This window comes from Crinia signifera, chromosome 3, assembly GCF_055691185.1.
Source record: "Crinia signifera chromosome 3, ASM5569118v1, whole genome shotgun sequence".
NCBI lineage: Eukaryota > Metazoa > Chordata > Amphibia > Anura > Myobatrachidae > Crinia > Crinia signifera.
Genome location: NC_139219.1, coordinates 245,993,140 through 246,008,727, shown reverse-complemented (window position 1 = coordinate 246,008,727; position 15,588 = coordinate 245,993,140). Strand labels below are relative to the sequence as shown.

The following is a 15,588-nucleotide window of genomic DNA, read 5'->3' as shown; positions in this document are numbered from 1 at the left end:
AAAACGTATGTGTTTCTGTATTTCTAAGAATACATGCATGCAGGGGTGCCAACAGGGTCAATTTCAGTTGACAGAACCTGGGTCTGCTCTAGAAGCCCAAGTAGGACTAATTATAAAGAGGGCAGATAATATTCCTACACAGGACCCAGAGTCAGTGGCATCTGCTCTAGAAATGTGCAGAAACAAAACATACAGTAGCAGAGTGTCCCACAAACCGATTAGTAAGCAGTATAATGGATGCAGGTGAAAGCTTACCAACATTTATTGTAGCAGCACAGAAGTCTCTAAAAAGAACGCAAGAGTATCAGGTTCCCTGGGCTCCAATATTATTAGGGAACAAGAGGCGGCTACCAACAAATGGATGGGATGCATGAAGGGCTGTAGATGTTGAAATACTGGAACCCTCTGAATGGTCCTGTTAGTGCACTTAAAAACGTGGACTGCACTGTTGTGCATTTTTATTAGTAAAAGTGTACCTTTATGTCTTGCTGTTTAAATATAATCTCTTTAGATTTGTATGTTTTATGGTGCAAAATGGTTTCCATCTCTGAATTTTGTATATCTGGTGGCTGACCTTTGGCTGTACAACTATGACCTGGATGTATTTTTAGTTTCAGCAGAACATCTACCAACTTCACTTAAAACTAAGTACATGCTTACTCAATGAAGAAAGGTGGTTGTCAAAGATTTACAGTAGGTGAAACACTTTAAGAGCAATAGTAGTTAACTTTGTGTCACCTCTGAAACCAGCTGTGAAAATGATCCTATTAATATCTGCAAGCTATGAACATTTAAGTCTAGTCATGGCAGCTTCAGTTAAGAAGATAAAAAGATAATATCACCTCATTATTCCATTACCAAATATTTCATTGATTGCACAGACCCAATCGAATTAACACTGACCTCCAACAACGTAGTTCTTTATTTTAATGTACTTACTCCTCCCAAAATAATGTACTTGAATGTGTAACAATTACAATTATACAAAACAATTAAAGAAAGTACCTCAATTATTTAAAAATGAGATTATGGAGAAAATAAAATAAAAAATCCGGTCCCACAAAAATGGAAAAACCAAAAACAGTAAAAAAAAAAAAAATACACTCTTAAACAGGATTGGAACATTTCATTTTACAAACAAGATTAACAGTAACATAACAACAAACAAGCTTGCAGACAATCTGCATAAAATAACGGGTACATTTTTAATCAGAATCATGCTTTCATGAAAGAAATTAAAAACAATATGTACAAGAGAACAAAAAGTTGAATTACATGAAAAAAAAATGCGTCTATTTTCATTTTAGAAGAAAGGGTGTGCTCTAATGCTATAAATACAACAATCAGCACACACATACATAAATCTGTTTCCAGATACAACCAAAATGCGTGAGTGCCTCTGACAGGAAGTGTAACAGTGCTATCGTAAGTTGACAATAAACAAAAAAAGAAATAAATACAATTATATGGGCAAAAAATAAAAATAGTCAAAACACTGACATGATTGTCTAAAATTAAAATGTCAACACATTGATTTGGCAAAGAATTAACTGTAAGATATATTAGTGGTATCAGCGATTAAAAAGGACCTTTAATGACGTAAGCTCTCTGACTGAACATTGTAAAATTCACAATATACACATAATTTCTTTCCCCCACAAAACAATTAAGACATAATTAAGGAAATAACAAATTATTCCCTGTTATTTTTCTACATTAAGTGATAATGTACATTTGTAAATAACTACTTTTGCTTTCAAAGGGTTTAAATTTTAAATACATGAAGCTTGTGTTATAGAAATCGTCTATATTGAAGCAACTGTTTCTGCCACACTTGTAGTAAATCAGTGTGTATAAAAAATGGTTCTGTTTTTGTTTTGTTTTCTTTGAGTGCTTGTATTTTTTTATCAAGATAACACATCTTGAGCTGGAAGACTTGCCCATCAAAGTCCGTAGTCTTCATACTGTAGTTTTTCTTTATTTTTTTGCTCAGGAAATCAGCAGCTGTCTATGCTGTGCAAATCAAAACAATCAGAATAAATAGTTTATTTTTTAAAATTATTCCATTTAAGGTCACCAGACTTTGAGGAGACCCTGCAGGTAATAAGGCATCCTGCTCTTCAGTCTTTTCTCTAAATTGTTTATTTCCCTAAACAGTCAAGTATGGAAGAGCCATGCTAGGTTTTGGACTTGGTCCCATGGAGGTGCCTTCAATATGTCATACATGACTAATGGAGTGTAGTGCGTTAGATTCCGCTGCTGCTCTTGCCATGTTGTGCCACATGCTGGAAGAATTATGGGTTGTGGTATGGAGAGATTCCTGGTCAGATAGAGACAGCATCATTGCATATGCCTTAAAAACAATGCAGAGAATAAAGTTACATTAATGCATAGTATTTATGTTGTGTTTTAACTAGATGAATAGTGGCAACACTTTTGGCTTGACTAGCCTTGTCATCTAAGTTATTTATGTTAGGTAAAGAGCTGTCATGCATATTGAGAGGTCTAGATTTCTTCATGTGTCTTTACTACTCATCCATCTTCACCAATGAACAGATGCATCTAACACTTAAGTAGTAGACACTTGAAGAAGTTGCCAATAACAACCAATTAGCTTCTACCAATCATTTTATAGAATTTACTTAATGTACATGCTACCTCAAAGCTGACTAGTTGTTATGCCCTTTTCACTAAAATCATCTGCCCCTCATGTAATTCATCAATAACTTTATTATTCTAAGAATTAATATAACTGTATACAGTTATATGAAAGTTTGCTATCAGTAGTTGGACTGAGAAATGACAAAAACTATCATGAGAAGGTGCCGATAGCCTTTGAACAAGAATTACAAAATATCCAAACAGCACACCAATATTCCTATAAATAAATTGCAATATGGATTTCAGACAATGGGGCAGATGTATTAAGAATAGCAAAGAGATAAACTAGAGATAAAGTGATAGGAGATAATGCACCAGCCAATCAGCTGTGTTTGAAATATGACTGTTGGGAGTTAATTGGAGATAAAGTGGAGAATAAAGTGGAAGGAGATAACGCACCAGCCAATCAGCTGTGTTTGAAATATGACTGTTGGGAGTTGATTGGCTGGTGCCAATCTCCTTCCACTTTATCTCCACTTTATCTCCAATTTATCTCTTCTCCAGGCTTAATACATCTGCCCCAATATATTTTACTATACAACTATTAAAGTTGTCTAATGTTCTACTTAGCTAATGATAAGTATTTTTAATTGCAGTGATTATTAACAATCTGTATCGCAATGGAAATTTTCTTTTGGACTTATTATGCAATGACTGCAGTAACAATAACTGTTATCCATACTAGTTACTTCCTCAGCATATTGGAATAGCTTTTGTGAAATCCTCCTCTGGGGAATCTGACATTGCGTACAGTGTCAGACTTGGGAGCAGTAAGCCCCCATATGCTTAAAGAGGTTTAGGTCATTTGAAGATGGTGTAAACTGTTGTGTCCAAACTCTTAATATCTTCCTACAGTTTGGTTCGTAGGGATCAGATCATAGTCCCTATTGTTAATAATGGGAACTGTGAACTGCAGCACTAATTAACCTTTTGTAGAAGATTTCTTTGAGATCTGCTGCATGAGGATGTTAGTATCTAACAATCAATAACAATATGCAGAAACTGAAGTTTATACGTAGTTTGATGAAGCATTCACAAAAGGCATACAATATGAAAATCCTGCAATGCATCATAACAACACAATGGGGGAAGTTTACAAAGATGGGAGTTCTATATCACATGGGCTGTTGCTATGGGCAACCAATCAGAATCTACTTCTTATTCATTTAGCAACTTCTAAAAGATAATAGATATTATCTAATTGGTTGGCCATAGCAACATCCCATCTGAAGTAGAATTCCCATCTTAGTAAATGTCCCCCAATATGTGCTATCATTTCATAAATGCAGAATGAGGGATGTAGACATCCAGTAAGGAGTTCGCTGATACATTTTACTCTTCAATAATAATATTCCTCTGCTTCAATATACATGCATCATTAATAAAGCCTCCCAACAGAGCCCCCCCCCCCCCCAATAATAAGTCAGTATTGAGAAAGGGATCAGTAAATCGTCATTCCCCAAAACTTCTATAACCTGCTGTGCCGTACTACAAAAGTTGATGTATTTTTTAAAGAAAAACATTTTTTAAATAAATAAATAAGTACAGATCATCCGGCAATTACCTGGGATTTGTTTTTTCTATATAGTGGCTGTTTTAAGTCCTCTGGCAAATGAGAAGCAGTGAAAGCAGAAAGCTCATCATCATTATACTGACTCCCTTCGATTTTTCGCATCTTGAGACTATCTGTGAAGTGCCGTATGTGGTCCAAAGCAGACAGACCTGTCTTGAAATCTTCATCATCATAACTGTGCAATAGAAAGAAATTGTTCAGTGTCGTGAAACAAAAGAGAAATCCTAAAAGGTAAACCTGGCTGCCCAGCGTTACCACATCTAATAGAAACTGGGGAAGAGAACACTAACCCGCTGCTGGGGGAGACTTTGCAATTTAATTCAACTTTGTTTGCTTCTTCATAATCATTGTCATTTTCAAGCAGACTTGTGTTGGGTTCCTTAACTGAATTCCCAGCTATCTCACTCTCTTCATCATCTTCATCCAGGATAGCATCATCTTCTATCTCATCCTCATCCAGGATGTCTGAATTCTGTCCAGTCAGCATAATTTTATCATGGCTGCCATTCATCCTAACAGAGACAAGAAGTAGAGCAACATTAATATAAACAGTGTCATCCTCTTATGTACAATCCTTAAACTGAAACCGTTATATAGGTCAAAAAGCTTTGGCTTCACCACATGATAAAGGAAAAACAATAATGAATAAATCACTAAATTGTATTTATTATACAAAAAAGAATGATAGAAACTGTACAAAATTATAAAAAGCATTTTTTATACTTTATACTACTATTATACTGTATATAGGTATATAGTAGTTATATTTCAGTGTTACATTATCTTTTAGTAATCAAACACTGAAATATAAATATACTATATGTATAATAGATTATGTATTATGCTATTTATAATCTTGCATATTTAATTTAAACTGAATTAGTGCAGTGTTTCCTATAGGCACCATAACAATCCTAGTTTTAAAGATGTCTATAGATAAGCACACATGGTTAAATCAAGTTGATTGAATTACTAATTAAGGCCCCTGTGGCCAAACATGGTTATGCTTTCATCGTAAGGGTACTTTGAGGACCGAGTTTGGGAGGTGTGGTATGGTGGTCTGACAGGGGGGATCCTTATGGTCAGTATCCCAATGTCAGAATCCCGACTGCCGGTGCTCAGAGAGGGGGGCGAGCACAAAGAAGCCTCTTGCAGGCTCAAACCCGCACTTATGCTCGCCACGCTGCGGGCTCGGTGGCTCGCTTCACTTGCCACAGGTTCTATTGTCCCTCTGTGGGGGTCGTGGACCCCCACAAGGGAGAATTGCCCCTGACAGTCGGGTTCCCCCCTGTTGGAACACCGGCAATCGGGATTCTGACACTCCCATTTTGGAACCACTGATCTAGTGCAACATAATTAAAGCAGTCTATATAACATATGTATATTTTTTCATGCTCTAAAAGATAAGATTTTTTTGGAACTAGATTAGAAAAAAAATCTTGCCCTAGTATTAACAGTATGCCAACCATATTGTACCATGCCCTGCGTACTCTATTTACTTAGTGAATTTTTAAACAGAATATTTAGATTACTTTTACTTTGCGGAGCTTGATTTTTGTTATAGTGCAATGCAGCTTCTACCAAAGGTAAGGAACATTGGTTTTCTTTTCAGGAAATAATATCTTAATGATAGATAATCACATTAGAAATTAGTCAGTAATTCTCCCACCCATCACAGTTCCCAGGCGATGGGCCTCACCGCTATATTATAACATCCTGTTTGTGGATCTGGTAGTTTTTACCAACTCTCGCTCTCTCAGATAAATGTCCCCAACAAGGAAACATGAAACAGGGATCAATGTAAAAAGTCAGTAAATAATATACAAAAAAAAGAGAAGCTGAATAAGCAATGAGTCTATTGGCCTTTAAAAAGGATAATTACTGGGCAACTCAAATCACACAGTGACCACTTCTATCTTTTAACATAGAATAATGATGGTGCATTTGGACCACCAGCAGAAACTGCAAAGAATAAGTAGGCAGCACTGGAAAATAATGGTGCTAGTTTATGCTGCATCACATTCCCATGGGTAAATGTTTCATGAACTGGACCTAAAGAAAGGAAAGCTTTATGATTGAATAAACAGATTTACTAATTACGTCTCGGAGTTCAGTAATTTGCCAGGGATAAAATATCCATCAAGCACAGTCAGCTTGCAGAATTCTAAGAAGGAATCACTGACTGACCCAGTGACCTTGTCTCCTTATTAACTTCCTGTTTAGGGACATGTTGTGGCCAGATGTTAAAGTCAAGTCACCAATCAAATGGCAGAGTAGATGATTAAATGCTTTTTACCAATAAGGATTAATGAGTTATTTTTAGCAGATTTAATAATATTTGATTGTTGTGGAAACAATTTGTTGCATACCACTATGACTCTGCTCTATTCACGGAGTTTAAAAAAAAAATTATAAATATTTATTTGCATAAATATTGCGCATAATTAATATTGCTAAAAACTCACCAGTCCAATGCATTTTTTGCATGTTTAACATGCATGTTGCATGTTTTACACACAATAAAGATGTTTTACTTGTATCCAATAATGCAAATAGAGTCAAGAGTACAAGAAACATGTTCATCTGTTTATGGGATTTTCCAATAATAAAATATGCATTTAGTAAATGTTTAATTCATACGGTGTCCACATATGCATAGATTGTGTTGCAGTCATAACAGATTAGAGAATATAGCTCTGTCGGTTAGGTCTAAATTCAAGTGGGCTAAGGGACCTTGTGACGTGACAGGGGAGAAGAGGGGGCGGAGAGGGGAGGAGCAAAGTCAGAACAGGGGACCCAAATGGACCCTCGCGGGCTCTCTTTGCTCGCCACGCTTCGGGGCACGGTGGCTTGCTCTTCTTCACTTTGTTCGCAACCTGGTTACTAAAGGCAACCAGTGGTAACGTGGATTGTGAATTAGCAAGTTCCCTGGACTTGCACCTCCCCCTGGCCGCGAAAGGTCCTTTATCCCACTAGAATTTAGCAACTACCAAGAGTATAAGTGTACAGGATATGGGTAGCATAATACAATCAAACCAAAATGAATAGGCAGAAGAATAATCACTTTTATTTCTCAATACTAAATAATTGTATTGCTGCAAGCACAGAACAGCCACAAATGAGCAATTTATTTGGACTTACACTACAAGCGTGCACACTTACACTACAAGCTTGTTATTGAATTAGATCATTTCTATACAATACATTTCCTAATGCTTGCTTGCAAGAACTGTCTTGAATAAATGACTTATCGCTTTACCTGTCTTCTGAGTGTAGAGGCGACTGCTTGCTGTGACTACTATTCCCAATGAAATTTCTTATTTCAGTGAAATAGGAATCCTCTTTGTCATCTAATATGGCGCCTGTACCTTCCGACTCTGAGTGAGGGGAGGATGCAGCCGTACCTGGGGCCGGAAAAGAGAAGATCAGTAACAGCACAGTGTAAGAGTACAATGTATGCGATTAGCATGTAATTACTGCACTCTGACTTTAGGCGCACAGACTATTGGGAAAAGTGCTATTTGCAGAAGAAGGTGTTAGGGTCAATGACTAAAAAAGCTGAAATCCATGTGTAACATCCATTTCCTATTGTCTAAAAACAGACCCCCTCCTCATACAATAACTATAGCAATAACACAGTCTCACAACCCCGCACATGTATGAATTGTGCAATCTTACATGTTGTAAGAGTGGATTAGAAAATTCAAGTTTGTGACTTGGTTTTATGTGCATTTCTTCCTCTACTGCACACGTGTCAGCAATTCTGTCCTGTCAGTTCCCACAACAAGCATCGGAACACTGATCTGTTTCCCCCAAAATCCATGACAAACATAACAAAGAAGACATCATGTCTTACCAGATATATTACCATTTTCGTGCTTCTTCAAATGTCTATCCAGGTTGGTTTGCTGACCAAAGCATCTATCACACAAGTGACATTTAAACGGTTTTTCTTTGTTGTGAATGTTGCGGACATGCCGCTGCAGGTTTGAAGAGATACTGAAGGATCGGTCACAGTATTTGCATCTGAAGTCAACAGACAAAAGTGAGTGAGACATTGTTCAACATGAGAGCCATCAGAACAGACTACATCCCCAGTAAATGTACTTCCTAATTCTTTCACCTTTTCCTGTATCCTGCTTTTAATGAATTTAAAAAATTCTTGGATAAATGTAAGAACATATTTAGCATTGTACGGTTAGAATGAATAACATGTGTTAAAGACATGACTGAGTAGTGGATGATGGTAAAGAATTTAACAATCTTCCAGCACTTACATTTCCATGGAAATCCCACCCAAATCACTGAAGCCAACTTTTCTCAAACATATAATTAGAATTGTATTTGCTACTCGATTTAACCTAAAGAATGTAGGGTCTCCCTCTTGTAGCCAGAAACCAGCCCAAAATAAATGAATCATTGATACAAAAAAAATGAATCTAACATGACCGGTGTTAATGGAAAGGTATGATTGCATTACATTGTAACATTATAGTAATGACCCAGTGCCCTGAACTACACAATCTCCATCTTGAGTTAGAGTAGCTACACATGTTAACAGGGATGCTTAGAAACAATAATCACAATTGTTATTTTTCTTTACATATTCTTTTGTAGTGGAAATAACCAAGAAAATGTTTCATACCGATAAGGCTGTTCTCCTGTGTGGGTGCGCAGATGGCGAGTTAAGTTTGCAGATCTTGGAAATATCTTTCCGCAGTACCTAAGAGAACAGATGACAGAGAGAAACTTTTCTGTAAGCATAAACACAACTTGCTCACATCATTATCTCTTCATCATATTCCTCACATTCCTCATGCCTGCCTCTTGTTATTATATTTCTCACGATCCCTATAAGGTACTAGTTGTTCCACTACTGGGTTGCCTCTGCTAAAGAGGATTGCTTCCTTGTGGAGACCCATCACATGGCACGTGCATGTCATCTTTGGTTTCCCCAGTGTACAGTATGCCAGTGTGAACTCACTAATACGTTCCCACTAAAGGTCTAATACATTTATGTTGTCACTGTCCATCAAACCTCAATCCTCATTCAGTCTATGCTCACATCTTTTCTTAAACGTGCTCTTTCAATGTCTACACCCCACAACCAAATAGTATGCCATCATCTCAAGCCATTGTTCTACATTGTCCTCAAACCCAAGAGCAAATGTCTACATTTGGCGTCCGTAAAAAAAAAATTTACTTTATATTTCTATGAAATGTCATTTATTTTAAACTTTGCGTCTTATTGTATTTTCTATCCATGCCTTTATTTATGTACACACCATCAAATATTGTCTTTGCTCATTTCATAGAATTGTCTATTCAATGCCATCATTACTACTAATGCTGCATTACTTGCTGCAGTACATTACTACTAACAGTGGCATCACTAGGGGGTGCGGGGTGTGAGGCCCGCACCTGGGTATCACCTTTTGGTGGGGTGATACCAAACAGAGCTGTACTCATACCCGCACCCCTGCACCCGCGGGCCGCATGTCTCTGATGGCAAATAGCAGGCAGCATATGAGAAGCACTGTTGCAATGGTGTAGTCAATCTACTTATATCTAAATATTTTCCCTCTAGTTCTCATTGATTTCAATGGGACACGGTGGCCATTTTTAAGGAGTTTTCTTTCTCCATTGTTTGATACACAGGTTAATATTAAGCTTAAGTATACAATGCCAAAATCTATGCCACATATAAATATTATTCTTTTGGATTTTATGTATATATTTTTACAATGAAACTAGATTGTCCCATATATATATATATATATATATATATATATATATATATATATATATATATATATATATATATATATATATATATATACATACATACTTCCCAGTGTAGGTGCTGCACTCCAAAATTACTCCATTCAAGCAGGTAGTTACATAAGTTTATTTAGTAGCAGCAACATTTCAATGCCATGACGGCATTGTCATCAGGCTAAGAATCTTAGCCTGATGACAATGCCGTCATGGCATTGAAACGTTGCTGCTACTAAATAAACTTATGTAACTACCTGCTTGAACGGAGTAATTTTGGAGTGCCGCACCTACACTGGGAAGTATACTATTTGTCTATATATATATATATATATATATATATATATATATATATATATTTACTAGTAAGCCATCTCAAAGCAAATGCTACAAAAACTATGTATGTAGTTTTGATCGCTACCAACAGATGGCAGTGTTTCAGATACACACAAACTGGCCATACCCCCACAGCGGCGAAAATGAGGCCCCTATTCTGTGGGTGGAATGATTTTCAAACATGGTACACCCGCCGATACGAATTGCATATGTACTAACATATGCGATTAGTAATACAAAGGGCAGCTATCTCTCTGCAATGAGCTCAGGGGCCTGATGGAAGGAGGCACAATGGGGGGCCTGTAGTACATTACTGCTAATGCTGCATTACTTACTGCAGTACATTACTACTAATGTTCCATTACTCCCTGCAGTACATTACTACTAATGCTGCATTACTCCCTACAGTACATTACTGTTAATGCAAAATTACTCCCTGCAGTACTTTCTGCAGTAGTATCTTAATACTTTCACAGTTCTGTACCTGCAGGTATATCGCTCTTTGCCTTTTCGAAGAATGCTTTCTGGAAGGGCTGTTGGTGAACTTCGAAAATTGAACATGGAAGGAACAGACTGTATAAGTTCATTGGCTTCAGGTTTAAGGGAATTAAAACTCTCCAACTTTTCTGCCATGTTTTCTATTGCTGACATCTGAAAGAAAAGACAAAACTCAATATTAAAACAACTGCAGAATATACACTTAATAGCTAATAAACCATACAAATCTGAAAGGTTAGCACCAGAAAAATCAAATATGCATTTCAACATTGGCTTGAATAGTCCATTAAAATGAACCACATACGGTTTAAAATAAATTATAGGAATCTACCCATTTTATAGAATTGTAAGACTCAGCTAAATCTGTGGTTATATTCAACGTATATTAATCTAATAGTAAAGTAATATAATAACACAATAGTAGAGCTGTACCACAGTAATATAAAAACCCTTCAAAAACACAACACCAAGTCTTTTGTAATGATAAAATATTTGTACTTTATGACACACACAATAAAAAACATTGTGTGCATTTCTACAAGGTAATGTAACATATATTTAAAACCAAAAGGCAATAAAAAAGTTGAAAAGAAACTCAGACACCCAATTAAGTTTGCTTGTACGTTACCATTTATTTCTGTGTATCTCTGATCAGATATATTTTATGTTTAACAACCATTTATATAACTGTCTGGATGCCAGCTCATTTTCTTTCCACACAGGTGGTCTGTTGAATAACAGATGTATCCCAAAATACTATTAACAAGACAAAAAATTCCATCTGCGTTGCCTTGTCCATAAAATCCTATATAATGATAGATTCCATATTGAAAAAAAAAATGGATTTGGAAAGTCTTTTTTCTCATAAGAAGTTGGAACTGAATGTAACCTGGTGGGATAGCGCAGTACATGCTGTAAGTGCGAGTGAATGACAATGACATGAGTCAGTTGCTGTTGGCTTACTGGAAGTACTTACAGCTAACTGATAAATGTAAAAGCTAATGACCATTTGCATATTTGAGGGGGTTAATGTGGCCGCCAGCTAGCTGCATTCCTAGCTGTTCTGTTGGCAGCCATGTTGTACTTACACACACTGTCAAACATTTGTGCATGTTTTGTACATTGCATACTTTAAAATACCCCCTGTTTTTTTTAAGCATTAGGGGTTTGTTAAAAAGGTAACAATAATTACGGAACACGAATATTGGGGTCTATTTATTAAAATAGCTGTTTTCGCAAGGTGTACCTAAACCAACAAAGCAGCTGCCATTAGCTTGGGTCACTTTACAAGCTCCAGGCAGCTTGTCAGTGATCACTAGCAATTTACTGCACTCTTCACCAGGACAAGCTTTTATCAGAGCTGCTGTCCCGGAAACAGTTTTTGTTACATAGGCACTACAATTAGATGTCATTTCTGCAATATATGCAATTATAAGAGATGTCAGGTTACATGGCCCAACTGTTATCAATCATAAACATACCTAAATATACTAATGGCGGTTTCCAATTAGGTGTGAACAAGGGGCCTGATTCAATAAGGATCAGACGGGGCTAAATTCGGCCACGTTCTGATGGTGGGGTTCTGCGCTTATCGGTGAGTTACACACTTTTTTCCTGAGTGCCGTCCATTCTCTGCCATTATATATATATATATATATATATACTCTTTTCTTTCCCTTCTTCTTCCTTAGCACACTCCAAGTCACCAATGCTTAGCTCTCCTGTCTCCTGTTTTCCTTCATTTACACTGATTACCCATATGCTGGGTACAGGATCACTGAATACTGTATTAATTCCCACCTGTGACTCCTGCCAGCTTCACTGGTCCCTATGCTTTGGCATTCCATTGTGTACTGTGTTTTAGATTGTACTGCCTGTTAATGTGATAAGTTTTGTTATGTTTACTCTGTTCACCACTGTGTATATTATGTGGTGCCTTATAAACCTTATAAACCTAATGATAATCATGTAATACAGAGAAGAGGACCAGGGTCAGTGTCACCAAAGACAAATATATTAAGATAGACTTGACTCTCTCTCTCTCTCTCTCACTCTCTCTCTCAATGGGCCAGATGCACCAAGCTACAAAAAGTGATAAAGTGGGGAGTGATAACCCACCAGCCAATTGGCTCCTAACTGTCATTTTTCAAACCCTGTCTGTACCGTGGAAGTTAGGAGCTGATTGGTTACATGTAAGTACACACACACACACACTATGTGTTATAGCGCAGCAGGGCCTTATGGCACAGACGATCCGATCATTGACAGTTCCTACGGAAGGTCCCTTTTTGTTTTGCTTTGTATACAATATGGTTTGTTTTCCCAGTGACCTACAGATTTGCCCTCACGCTCCGTGCTTACAGCTTTTAATGGTAGTTACAAATTGCAGCGTACAGAATACCATTACCAATTTGCTGAGTGTCTTTCAAACACAGAGCAGGAAAAAAATCTCCAAGGGAAGTCAAGATGCATTTACTTGTCATGCAACCAATACGAAAGGCTGGAGATGCAGCAAGGGCTGCGGGCTCACATAGGTTTGATTCATAATCATTCCGCAGCTAAAGCATTCTCCACAGATGCTTATAGACAGCACATTTGTCAACATGAAGGATCTTGACACGTACTGATCACAGGGCAGACAGCTTTGTAATGTTACTGCTGATCACATAGCAGGTAATTCCATCCCCGCGGAGCAATGCCATTATCTAACCCAAGCATCTGGAGAATTAGCATTTTCAGGGGGTGTTTTTACCCTTCTATTTTTTTATTTATTAAAAATCAATTTTTTATCACATGCAGTCTGAATTTTGCAGCTTTTAATCTATTTGGTCTATTCTGGGTAAGAAATCAATTTGATATCTGGATAACTACACAGGGAAAAGGCTTTGTGAATGAAAGATGACCTTTGGCCTTCGGGCTGATTAGCACTGACAGAACAGCACAAAGGTTATGATAGCACATATAATAGTTAGGAATAATAAGTACCACACTAAAGATAATAAATATCTTTTATTTCTGCCCATTTAATACCCTGGTCAGTTTCATTATCTAGAGGCATTAAATCACTTGACATTTTTGTGCGCTGAGAGATCTTAAAATCATAAGCCATTTACATGGGGAATGTCACCCCAAGCCTATTACTGTAATATCTATTCATAGCTGCAAGCCATAGTCACAGCCAAATGTATTTTAAATTATTAACATTAAATATAAGGAAGTTCCTAAGAGAACAGACGTGACAGCACAGCACTGACCGCACTTGTCCATATGTAATACAGACAGACCTACTGTAATACATTCTTACAGGGTAATTACTGTAATGAAGCAGCTTTCTCTTTTGCTGTTAGTATTAAGCCGTTAGCAGCGTCTGCCAATGTTGTGTTATAAGAGTTAATTCCCAGCTATGCCCAAGGACAGCATCGAATTGTAGGTTAAACTAAAATCAGCATTCTACAACAAATCCTTAAAGTCTAAGTGTTTCTTTACATATTATATGGATAATACATCCCAATTAATATTAACCACTACATTACAAGCTTTAATAGGTATGTGTATATTAGTTTTACGAATATATGCGGTGTTTCCTCCACTGACTTTAAAAACCTGTGAGCCCACATTGATTAAAGTTTTTGCTCAGTGTAAAAGTGTCCATTAAACCCCAAAATCCAGTGAACCGGAAATCCAACCCCGCATAGCCTGCAGAGTTCGACCCATGAAGGACCCAGGAAAGGTGCAGTATAAATGGGAAACTGAGGATGGCCGACCCATTGAGAGCATGGTGGGAGTCTATACCACTCAACCGCAGTGTCCTGTCAGGAGGATGGGGGAGAACCTGTCATTGCTCTCTGCCCCACTCTTAGCAGCTGTAAAAGTGAACTGTTGACACATGCATGCCCATTCAGTGTGCAGAGATGGAGTCTGGGGCAGCCCAACAGCTAGCAGTGTTGGAATTTCTCCCTGCGTGACGTGGAACGTCATCTATTAGGGGGTGTGGCATAAAGGCCACACCCTGGGTCCCAATAAAATGACTGCACCCATGTGCAGTGTGAAAAGTGCTGACCCTGGAATTGACACCACAGTAGGAACAAGGTAAGTCCTGGTTATGACATAGCTTGGAACTGATTTCCAAATCCTTATAACTTACTTGGTGGAAAAGGGACAGTTCTACAACTAACTTAATATGTATGTCTTATTGGCTCCACAAAATCAAAACTCCTGCTCTGTTACTGATAGGAGACAGAAGATGCCGCTGTCTTATGTTTATAGAATGTCCATTTCTTTTACCCGCTGTGAAGGTGCAGCACAGGAACACCAAAATGTTTTATATGCCCTATCAAGTCTGGAAATGTGTAACAATTAAATGGTGGCCATACACCTAAGCAATCATTGCATGGACAACACCCAGGGCTCAATGTGCCTTGGATCACCATACACCTTGTGCCATGGCAAACTGCAACCGCTGTCTACTTAAAGAGTGATGATGCGTTAAGCCACATCACAACTGGATGCTTGCTAGTAGAAGGTCATACATTTCTAAAGAGGATGTCACATGACTGGGTGGCGGTGACATCACATGGTTGTGACCAACGCTTCCTCAAGATACAACCCATTGCTGTCAATTCTCTCAGCCAATCATAATGAGTATCTGACTAGGTCATTGGTATCTATACTTTATTTCCATTTGAACATTTAGAAATGTACTGGAAAGAGTTAATTATGATTCCTTTTACTCCATTTAAAATACA

The 15,588-nt window shown here is 37.5% G+C and overlaps 1 protein-coding gene and 1 long non-coding RNA gene across 7 annotated transcripts in view; one reads left to right on the top strand and one right to left on the bottom strand.

Annotated features, from left to right (window-relative positions):
• The window catches only part of LOC146064377 (uncharacterized), a 54,307-nt gene extending 42,871 nt beyond the window's left edge, over positions 1-11,436 (top strand). Inside the window, exons 2-5 of the long non-coding RNA XR_014471799.1 lie at positions 7,561-7,675; positions 8,221-8,279; positions 8,852-8,990; positions 10,822-11,436. This is a non-coding gene — a long non-coding RNA (uncharacterized LOC146064377). The remainder of the gene's footprint in view (positions 1-7,560; positions 7,676-8,220; positions 8,280-8,851; positions 8,991-10,821) is intronic.
• MECOM (MDS1 and EVI1 complex locus) overlaps positions 905-15,588 on the bottom strand; it is a 463,604-nt gene continuing 448,920 nt past the window's right edge. For 5 of the 6 annotated variants that reach the window (XM_083177809.1, XM_083177812.1, XM_083177810.1 and 2 more), the window contains 7 exons: positions 10,830-10,996; positions 8,880-8,957; positions 8,091-8,260; positions 7,494-7,638; positions 4,525-4,746; positions 4,226-4,409; positions 905-2,353 (listed from right to left, as the gene is read on the bottom strand). In XM_083177809.1, coding sequence (XP_083033935.1) covers positions 2,219-2,353; positions 4,226-4,409; positions 4,525-4,746; positions 7,494-7,638; positions 8,091-8,260; positions 8,880-8,957; positions 10,830-10,996 — 1,101 coding nt within the window. In that variant the 3' untranslated portion in view covers positions 905-2,218. The remainder of the gene's footprint in view (positions 2,354-4,225; positions 4,410-4,524; positions 4,747-7,493; positions 7,639-8,090; positions 8,261-8,879; positions 8,958-10,829; positions 10,997-15,588) is intronic. The other variant, XM_083177811.1, reaches the window with a different exon arrangement.